This window comes from Cyrtonyx montezumae, unplaced genomic scaffold, assembly GCF_038088225.1.
Source record: "Cyrtonyx montezumae isolate F1298 unplaced genomic scaffold, pur_monq_1.0 scaffold_8, whole genome shotgun sequence".
NCBI classification, from domain to species: Eukaryota; Metazoa; Chordata; class Aves; order Galliformes; family Odontophoridae; genus Cyrtonyx; species Cyrtonyx montezumae.
The window spans coordinates 77,147,533-77,158,288 of record NW_027072089.1 but is presented as its reverse complement, the minus strand read 5'-3'; the positions used below and the strand labels follow the sequence as shown (position 1 = coordinate 77,158,288).

The 10,756-nt window shown below is 51.6% G+C and overlaps 1 protein-coding gene across 2 annotated transcripts in view; it reads left to right on the top strand.

Moving 5' to 3' along the window:
* The first annotated feature begins 4,365 nt into the window (after positions 1–4,365).
* BCL2 (BCL2 apoptosis regulator) overlaps positions 4,366–10,756 on the top strand; it is an 85,494-nt gene continuing 79,103 nt past the window's right edge. For both annotated transcript variants that reach the window (XM_065753143.1, XM_065753144.1), the window contains exon 1: positions 4,366–5,128. In XM_065753143.1, coding sequence (XP_065609215.1) covers positions 4,562–5,128 — 567 coding nt within the window. In that variant the 5' untranslated portion in view covers positions 4,366–4,561. The remainder of the gene's footprint in view (positions 5,129–10,756) is intronic.

The following is a 10,756-nucleotide window of genomic DNA, read 5'->3' as shown; positions in this document are numbered from 1 at the left end:
CTGTAAAGGTAACAGCTGTAAATGGTGTTTACAACAGGTCTTGAAAGAATTTGAAATGCCCTAGGCAGCTTGCAGTTTACTTGGTAGGGAAATATGCTTTTTAAAGCTGATTCAAAGGAAGTAATGAAAAGAAGGTGAGTTGGTCTTTTTTCTTCCAAGGTATTTAATCAAATCTTTTTTTCTTGTTTGAACTTTGAGAAAATTGTAGAAGTAATTAAAAAGTTCATGAGACAAAAGTTCCCATTTGTCCAGCATGTTCTTATTTCCTATTCCTCTGTGCTGAAACGGAGGAATGCTTCTGCTGTTCTGATGGAGCAATTTGCTCTTTGATTCCTTTTTATTTTTTCCATAGCAGAAAGAGAACTGGCAAGAATGTGTTAGCAGTTTGCAGAAGGTGGTGGGACGGCTCTGATACTGTTAAGACCCTGCTGCTGTGTGTGAAGGAAGAGGTGTCCATGGTGCCTGGTAGCTCGAGCTGGGTGCAGCCATTCTGCCTTCCCTCCAGCCTTCAGTCTTGAACAGAAGTAAGGGTGGTTGAGGGATGAGTGCAGTCAGAGGAGCTGAAAGGCAGGAGCTGTTTGGATCTACCAGATGCTGTCTAAACATCTGTGCTGCTGCCTTTCCTGGAAAGCACAACTAAAGGCCCCATGAAGTAAACCCTAATTGTAGGTTAAGCAGGCTTCAAACTTCTTACAGTAGCGTTCTGTGCTCTGCAAGCACTTCAGGCAAGAAGGATCCACTCCACACCTGTAGCATTTGCAACACCGGGAGGATGAAAGGCAATCTTCTGTTTCAGGAATGTGCAGTGAAGAAGTGCTCATTTGTTCCAGTTAACCTGCCCCTGTCCTGGTTCAGAATGAGAAAAACACATCTACTCTTCATCAATGCTTCTATTATATAGAGAATTTTACATGCAGAAAGTCTTTTTTAGAAAGCATTTTATACTGTAAATCCTATCTGCTGCCTGGCTGACAGCTATAGGCAGCACTTGGAGCCAAACAGCTGAGGCAGCAGTGGCAATAAATGGTGTGACACAGCTGAGAGAAGGCTAACGCACGCATGCAAGGCACTAAAAGAGCATTCTTTTCAAGGCATTTTTTCAGTTTGGTGAAGGTGTCATGGTCTCATGGACAGAAACAAATGGCTGAGGTCACGCGGTCAATAGCTACTGTGAGTTAGGATGGGTTTGCATGGTAGAACAGGCAGCTCTTGCAGGCACAAGGGCATGCAGAGCAAACAGGCTGGCACAAGAAGGAGAAACAGTGCCTTGAACAGAGCAACCCAGGTGAGGCTGTGGGTGGGAAAGGTAGACCAGTTGCATTTACAGTGCCCTTGGCTGTGTGAGGAGCAGCCCGGTGCTTTTCATAGGTGCAGATTGCCTGAGGATGCATTCCAAGTGGGCTCTTTCAGGAGAAAAACATATTGAAGCTGTGCTAGGACATCATAAAGTGAAAGAACTCTTTGGCTGTCCACTAAATTCTACTTTTGGGTTACTCAGATTTATTTCCCCCTTCCCCTCCCCTCCAAGTTATCTATTTGTGAATAGGAAATCTCTGCAGATTTGCAGTGAGGAATGAGGCATTGTCCTTGTTCACATTGAGTCCTGTCATAGAGCGATGTATCACCACACTTGCGTCATGCCTGCTCGGGCAGTCCTTTCAGCAATTGCTTGCTTTCATACAACTCGGTTGTCCACAAGCAAAAGGAGTAAGAGGTGGCAGGTCACCGGGAACTGGGATTGCTGTTAAGGTCCTGTTGATGTTATACAAGCATGCTGGGAGAAGGATGTTCTCTTGCAGATGGTCAGGTAATGAACCATTAGGAAATCACAGGACTGTCTGAGTTGGAAGGAACCCTTAAAGGCCACCTAGTCCAACTCTCCTGCAGTGAACAGGGACACCTGCAGCAGATCAGGTTGCTCAGAGCCCTGTCCAGCCTGACCTTGAGAGTCTCCAGGGATGGGGCATCCACCACCTCTCTGAGCAACCTGTCCCAGTGCCTCACCACCCTTCGCAACAAAGCCTGCTAAAGAGTCTGTCCCCTCTTTCTTACAGCAGCCCCTTTAAATACTCTTCTGGGAGGCTCTCAAGGACCAGCACAGCTTTGCAGGACCCTGCCCAAGTGTGGGTAAGAAAGGTGTCCCACCACACTGACCTCCCTGGGCTGAGGCATGGCATGGGTGCTGCTGCCTCTGGGATACCAAAGCACACAGCAGTGATTCCCTGACAGACTTCACGTGCTTATTCCGTGTCCCTTGTCAAATCCTGGGCCTCTCGTGCTGGCTTGTTCTGCGTGTGCCGCTTTTGGTTTGGCTGACCCCATGAGGTAAATGCCAGTACCGTAATGCAAACTTGTGAAACTGTCATCGGTTTTAAGGCAGGTCAGATGCAAACCATTTGCCACGTTAAGAACAGAAAGGCTGTTGCACTGTACATCATCTTGTTTTGCTCTTTTTAACTGAGTCCACTTTGTCATTCTTCACGGCACAGTCTGTTTCCAGTGACTCATCCTTAATGCCCTCGCTTCAAGTAAGCAGTTCCCAGGGTTTTTCTCTTGAGGCTTTTGGTGCAGTCTCAGCTGTGTTTGGTACTAGCGTGTGACGGCTATTTTCTCATTGGACTTTTCAGAAGGCCGGGATCTGGCACTGCCGAAGAGAAGAGCTGAGCCAGTGAGGACAGAGCATCCTTAATCTATCTACTCCAAAGGGATTATCTTGCCTTGTGAAGTTTGCTGTACCTGTGCCCGCCACCACTCGGCCTTTACCCGTCCTCGGGCGGATCGCAGCCTTCAGGAAGGACCGGTGTGGGAGGGCCCGGGGAGAGGGGCGGCCGCTGGGGGGCAACAGCAGCGCGCGGGCTGTTCAATTATTTTCAAGCAAACCCCCGGGGGGGAGGGGGGGAGCGGCCCGGACCCACCGCTTTCCCCCGCTGCAAGAAGAGGCAGCTCGGGGCGCTGCTGGCGGCCGCCCCCCTCCGCTCCGCGCCGCGATGGAGGGCGGGCCCAGGCCTTGTCTTTTTTTCTTTTTAAGCGTCCTTCTCCCCCCCCCCACCCCTCCCCTTCCATTTCCCCCTTTTCTTGAATGAAGCGTGAGGCGGAGCTCTAGGAAACTGCCGCGCCCGGCTGCGCCGCGCGGGGCCGGAGCCTCTCCCCCTCGGGCTCCGCTCCTCCCCGCCTCTCCCCGCCCCCGCTCCGCTCCGCTTCCCCCCCCCAACCCCCCCCGCCGCCGCCACCGCCGCCGCCGCCGCCGGGAGCTCCCTCCCGCGCCCGCCGCCGCCGCTCGGAGCCGCCGCCCGGAGCCGCTGCCGGCAGCAGCAGCGCGGAGCGCCCGGAGGAGCCGCCCGGAGGCGGCGGTGCGCGGGGCTGCGCGGGCGGCGGGCGGGCAGCGGCCGCGGTCCCCACCGGCGCAGCGGTGGCAGCGCAGCCGGCCCTGTTCGGCGGTACAAAGCTGCTTGGGAAATGGCACCGCTGCCCGGAGCCGCGGTCGGAAGCGTTCTGCCTTTTAATTTTTATTATTTTTTCAGCGGGCTCTTTTCGGTGAAAAAGAATTAATTTCTGAAACGTATCCCTCTCTATTTTTATTTTGTGATTATTTTTTACGATTGTTATTTTTTTTTTCAATGCGTGTGCGTGTGCGTGCGTGCGTGTGGAAGCGCTGGGCTCCCGCGATCGGGGTCTGAATGAAACTACGTAAATGCAGCTGTCGGTGCGTCGCGCTGGAGGGACGAGCGGAGCGCTTCGGCCGCAGCCTGCCTTCAGATGCTCCCCGTCTGCTCTCCAGGATCTGCCGTCGCCGCGGGGCCGCTCGCCCGGCTGGGCTCCGGGCCGGGGATCGCTGAGCTCTGACAGATCGCCGGAGATGCCCGGGGAAAAACACTGGCAAGCGTGCTGACCGCCTCTGGGTCCCGTCCCCATCCCCGCGGTGACCCGAAGCATCAAAGCGTCGCGTTCCTGAAGACTTGGGATGTTTGGGTTTTCGTGTCGCTGGGTTTTATTTTTTGGTTCTTTTTTTTTTTTTTTTTTGCAGAGGAAACTTGAAGAGGAACATATTTATAGCCCCGAGTAAGTACTTTTCAGAGGAAATTTAGTTTGTGTAACTTAACAGAGCGGTGCCGAGGTTCCCGTGTCGGCATTGTGACAGAGCGTGCCCGTCCACTCCTTTGTGTCCGCGGAATCTCAGCACCGGGGCAACGTGCACCTGGTTCCCGGCAAGCGTAACACCCTCTAACATGTATTCTGACACCCAGGAGGAAGCGTTGCTCAAGTAGATTTATAATAAGTAATAAACGTGCGTCTGGGAGTAAAGCATTCGCCGTGTTTTAAAACGTATTTATGCCGCACATCTCCATCTGAGGAGGCAACTCTGAGGAGGCAACACTGCGAAGACGCGCGTCCCTCTGAGAGCCCCCCGCCTCGCCATGAATGAAACCATGCTCCACACCTTAACTGGATTATAACTGTTGCCGTTCTTAATTTTATTACCGTTGGCTGCTTTACTTCTGGGGGTTCGTCCCGCGCCTCTCCTTCCTCTCCCCCTCCCACTCGCTGCTTCCCCTCGGAAACCATGGCTCACCCCGGGAGAAGAGGCTACGACAACCGCGAGATAGTGCTGAAGTACATCCACTATAAACTCTCGCAGCGGGGCTATGACTGGGCCGCCGGAGAGGACAGGCCGCCTGTGCCCCCAGCCCCAGCTCCTGCTGCTGCTCCTGATGTGGTGGCTGCTGCTGGAGCCTCCTCCCACCACCGCCCCGAGCCCCTTGGCTCGGCTGCTGCTAGCGAGGTGCCCCCGGCTGAGGGGCTGCACCCCGCTCCTCCTGGTGTCCACCTTGCCCTGCGCCAGGCTGGGGATGAATTCTCACGCCGCTACCAGAGGGACTTTGCCCAGATGTCGGGCCAGCTGCACCTGACGCCCTTCACGGCCCACAGCCGCTTCGTGGCCGTGGTGGAGGAACTCTTCCGTGATGGGGTCAACTGGGGCCGGATCGTCGCCTTCTTCGAGTTTGGTGGTGTGATGTGCGTCGAGAGCGTCAACCGGGAGATGTCGCCGCTGGTGGACAACATTGCCACCTGGATGACCGAGTACCTGAACCGGCACCTGCACAACTGGATCCAGGACAACGGAGGATGGGTATGTGCCTGCGCCTTGCTCTCCTCTGACAGTGGTTGGTGGGCTATGGGGTCACGTCAGTGCAGGGGACACAAGGTTTGGCCCATCAGAGCTCCCTCCTCTCCCATCCTGATGGTGAGCCCGGCTGTGGCTGGGTCCTAATGCGGCGGTGTGGCAGCCAGGTCTGTGGGCATCCCCGTGTGCTCCTCGAGGTGACGTGCTAGAGTGGGGACCGGTGCTAGACCATGGGTGCTGCTTTGTGGTAGAGGTCGTGCCGCCCAGTGTTAAAACCTGTCTTTGTCTCAGCACCAAAGGTGCTGGGAGATGTTTCTGTGGGATTGTTCTGGAAAAAACTGGTGTTTGTTGTGGAGTTTCCAGGGTAGAAATCACCTCTGGCTGGGACTGGTTTTAGCATCCTCCAGAACGGGAGGGTTTCCACTTAGGGAGAATGTACAGCTTTTATGCTCGTGGTCAGTCAAGTGCCTTTCCCTTTTCTCTCTCTCTTTCCAAAATAAATAACCCCATTGGAAGTGGGAGGGTTTTTCTTTCCTATTTCCTGTATTAATTGATATACCGTAACAAAATGCGGTCCCAGTGCTCTCCCACAAACCAAACCTGCTGTACATATGAAGGCTGCGATATCAGTGCCTTTGGGGGAGATGAGCAACGTTTGTACTGGAGGACAACGGCTCCAGTGAGTGCTGGAGTGAGTGCTGGTCCCCTGGCACTGGACATGCGGGCTCCAGGAGCATTCTCCTGTGGAGAATGCATTGTGTGGTATGTGTGAAGGAATACAGCTCATGTGGCCCCAGTGAGCATGGTTGTAAAGCTGCTGTTTGCAAAGTGTTAACTTTTCAGTGCTTGGTTCCTTGCTAGGTTGGTGTTAGACTCAACGTGGTCTCCATGTTTTCTGTCCCTGTTAACTAACTTCAAATACGCTGCCTTTCCTCTGCTGAGCCCACCTGAGCCAAGGCACAAGAGCGCAGGGACGTCAGCGTGCCGAGGGTTTGCTGCTATTGTTTTTTTTTCACAAGGCAGGCACTGGGAGGAAAACAAAAATAAATCTGTAAAGAGCTCAAGCTGCTGGAGAGCTTCGCCGGTTAAGATGCAACGCGAGCAGTGAAAGGGTTAGGGATTTCCAGCTTGCATGTCTGGGCTGGGATGCCTTACTCGTGCATAAGTCCCAATCCAGGCTGGAAGCCCGTGTGCAGAGCTGGGGCCCTCAGCTCGCTGCAGAGCCAGTGAAGTCATCCTGCTGACTGCAGCGAGCTCTGGATCCGATCTGTGGTCAGGCTGAGATGCTGTCCTGCGGGTGCAGTGTGTGAGTGGGGAAACGTCAACGATGAGCAGAAATGCGACCATGAAAGGACAGGTGTTAGCAGGAATCGTTGGCCAAGGCAGGCAAACGCTGGAGCTCATTCTCTGTGCTTAGAAGTAACTTAGACTGGAAACACTAAATGCCTTTAAAAGGCAACGATGCTTCCTATCCAATTTGTTGTTTATTGAAGTTTCTCATAAACAAAAGCTCCTTATTCGGGGTAATGCATGTGATGCCGTTTATTGCTGTGTGTTACTTGCAGTGTATATGTGGAAGATGTACAGATTAATGCCCTGCAGTGGCTTTTGCCTGAAGGGTTGGTACCTCCAAGTCAAGCAATTCGCTAAGCACATGCGGAACCTTCTGGTTCATTACAAAGAGTTAAAGACTGAAACGAAGTTCCAGGCACAGCCTTTCGGATCCTGTCTGCAGCCAGAAGAAATAAAGGATGGCACAGCAGCGGATCCTTTCTTTTTCAAGTTTTCAGGATACGTCAGTGGGAAAATATGCTTTAGTACAGTTTGCAAAGCTCTAGGTCCTCTGCTTGGCACTTGCACCATGCTCTGCATGCAAACCTCAAGGCAGTTTATCAATGGCTTCTCTGGAGCTCACCTTGTAGGTGACCGCTTTTTGTAGGACCTCAGTGTAATTGTCCATGAGATCCCCTTTTTGACCATGATCCTGGAGCAAGCACTGGTGCCTGCTGTGGTCACGGGGTGCTCTCTTGGCATGTTGAGGAGCAGTGTGTGGTCATGAGGCTGTGGCAGCGGGGCATGGCTTTGGGAGAGCGTGTCACAGTTAGTCACAAGCACGTTATGCAGCAAGCAAGTTGGACAGCTTTTAGGGTGCTGTGTGGGCCTGGGGTTTACACCAACTCTGAAGCTGGGCTGAAGTGTCCTTGTTATTAATCTGTCTGCTCTGAATCCTGCTTTTTAGAAGGACATGTTTCCTTTCTATTTCAAGGAACTAGACGGGATTGGAACTAGGGTGATCTTTAAGGTTTGTTCCAACATAAGGTTTTCTATGATTCTCTGAAAATAGAGAACAAAAAAAAGGACATCAGAATACAGGTTGGAAGGGGATGTAACTGATGGAGTGCTTACTTCACCAGTCATGAGATATCTACTGCTGGTGGTGCCTGGGGATTGACGGTGCCCTGACAGCACGCAGTGTCGTGGGTTTGTTCAAACCGTGGAACAAGCAACAGATGGAGAGTGCCTGTTTGAAGGCTGTATTGTGAGCTTGTGGTTCTGGTGGCAAATAAGTGCAGCTTTTAAAGATTTTCACATAGGTCAGAATGCCACAACGTTGTACTTTGGACTAATAACATATTCCCTGTGTTACACGAGAAATAAGAGGACCAGCTCATCTCTGCAATCTTGTGGTCCCCAGTATAACGTATGCTTTCTGACTGACACCTTAATGGCTTCATTTTCTTCTGTAGTGCCTGACATCTTAATTGAAGAACCGCAGGCTTTGCAGTGGACTAGCATGTGTTGTGGCTTTCAAGTTGATGAAGGGAATACCAAATGTGGCGCAGCTGGTGTAGTGGGGAGTGACTGTGTTTGACTTGAGTTACAGGTTCCCACCTTGGGCATGCAACTTTGTTACGCTAGGGGTCTGGGAGTTTAATGCGCAGCTTCCTCCAGAGCGTGGTGAAGCACTGGCACAGCTGCCCAAAGAAGCTGCGGTGCTCCATCCCTGGAGGTGCTCAAGGCCAGGTTGGATGGGGCCCTGGGCAGCATGAGCTGCTGGTGGCAGCCCTGCCCACAGCAGAGGGCTGGAGCTCAACGATCTTTAAGGTCCCTTCCAACTCAACCTGTTCTACGATTCCTCCATGAGCTTTCCAAGAAAAAGCAAGACTTAGCGAAGAATAGGGGAACTACAAAAGGAGAAACAGGCACCATTGTGTGCATTTCAGAGGATAAATCTTTGCTGCTAATTTAAGTAGGCCCAGGTGAGAGAAGCAGTGTTGTATTGAAAATTAAAAACAAAAAAAACCTAAAAAAAAAACCATTTAAAATGTTGTCGTTTGAACCAGGGATGTGATAGTTGTATGTTTCCATCCATTTCTGTTCTGTGATTGCAGCTCTTTATTCTGTTCCACAGTTCAGGGCAGATACAGAGGAGGATTTGGACCCCTGGTGGACCATAGTTGGCCAGTAATGGCATGCTTCCTCTAGGTGCCTCATGTTCCTATGAGTCTTTACCAGAGCCAGCTGGGAATGGCCCCAGCCTTGTGCGGGAGACGGGGACCACCTGGCACAGCACAGGTTCCAAACCCAACAGGCATCCTCTTTGCCCAGCCATCATCACATGTATGCTGGCATCGTTCACAGATGTGGCCGTGGATAAGCTACTTCTTTGCCTAGCGGCTCCATTGTTAGAGCCCTCTCTCAAGGTTTTCCTGTTAGACCTCCTACAGCCTATGGGATTTTACACCTGCCTTTCCAGCATCTCCAGGAGGCTTCACCTCCCAGATGGCTGTTGGTTTTGCCAGTACGTCTTCCCATTTGGCATCAGGTCTCCTTGTTCTGCAGGGGTGAGATTTCACTTGGTGGAGGAGGAAGAGGCCAGATGTCCAACAGCTGTGCTCTGGTGTGCTTTCTGAGGCAACCGTCTGAAACCCATGCATGAGTACCAATGCCACGTTGGTCTTCAGCACCTTGGCTTTGCTTTTCCTGTGTGTCTTGCACATAGTGGGGCCCTACGGCCACACAGGTGCCATGGGTTGTGGCAGGAGAGGCCTTGACTCGGCTGAATCCCCTCTGGGGCTAACCCCAAGTTGCTGTTTGACTGTTGAAAGGAAGCGATCTGAAATCCACTGAGTGAAGTAAATGAATTGGCAGTTTCAAGTGTTGCACCTTCTAGGTCCTTTTGCCAGTTTTTGTGGCTTTGTGGGTTTATAATTGAATTCTCAAAATATTATCAAAATATTTTTCTTTTTCATGTTGCTGGAGAGAAATCCATTCTGCGGAGAAGCTGCGTGGCAGTAGGGAGGAAAGAACCAGGAGAGAAAGCGAAAATGACTGGTGTTCCCCAGTCCCTTTTAGCTGTCACAGCTTTCTGTGTAACCCGGGACAATGTTAGGTTGCATATATTTTCAGCAGTCTCATCTTTTTTCTTTTTTTTATTCTTTACATAAATATATTGACTGTGACCTTTACAATTTCAGAGTCACTGGTATCGGTTGTGGAGGTGATGTCATTTGCCTTGTTCTTGCAGAGAACCCTGAAGTTCAAACAGCAATCCTATTAAGAAATTGTGCTTTATGTTCAATATTGAGAAAGAAGTCAGCTCTCTGCCCGCACTGGGGCAGGCCCCTCTTGAGATGCTCCCTTGGCTCTGCCGAAAAATAAATTCTTTCATTTTGCTCTTGCAATTAGGAGTGGGCAGAGGCCCAAGGCAGGCGCAGCAGTGTGTGAATGTGTGTGTGGAGCAGGAGTTTTTTTCTCAGGAGCCAGGTAGCAGGGCCTGGACTCTTTAATGCAATGCAAGGACTGTGAGCCGTGTTAGCAGCAAAATGAAGCCCTGTGGGTTATCATTGCACTGCTCTAGGATCTGTTGGACCTGGTATGGTAGAGAGCAGTGGATGGAGAGATGGAAGCAATGCTTGGCTGTCATTTAGAAACATTCACTGTGGCTTGGGTCCTGTGTGATGGTTGGTCTCTGGCATGCAGACGGGCCAGCTTTACTGCATCCCTGTTCTCCTTTGGCTTTACTGGCACCCGCTCAGGCTGCCCTGCAGGCCTCAGTGCCTTCTGGCTGTGCTGCTGGTGGCCTTCCCCTGCTGGTGGTGGCATACACTGCAGCTTCTGGCCTAGGGCAAGGGTGGCTACAATGTGAGTTGGCAATAGGGACTCATAACTAATACATGGCACGATAGGTAGGGCTAAATAACAGATCTCCAATGGCAACACGAGCTTGTTGTAGAACTGCAGTGTGTTTAAGGTGGAACCTTAAACCTCTGGAAGTCATGTCTACCTCCTGCTCAAGCAGGGCTACTCAGAGCAGGCTGCCATGTCCAGCTGGCTGTTGAAGATCTCTAATTGTTTTGGCTATTGTGTTTTCATCCCTTTTAGTTATGAAGGTGAAGCATGTGAGTGTTCTGATGAAAACGCAGCTGCCTGATCACGAGCTACTAGAATGAGCTCCCTGCTCCCCATGCACAGTTTCATTCAGGTGGTTTCTGGTTGTTTGCCTGTTCTGTTGTTCTTGCTCTACCTGCAGCTGGTGGTTCCTAGCTTCCCTCAGCCCTTCCATTCCTTTCCCATACCAATTGCTAGTGCCACATGATGCAAAGCTGTGGCTGTGCTTGCTGCCATCTCCAC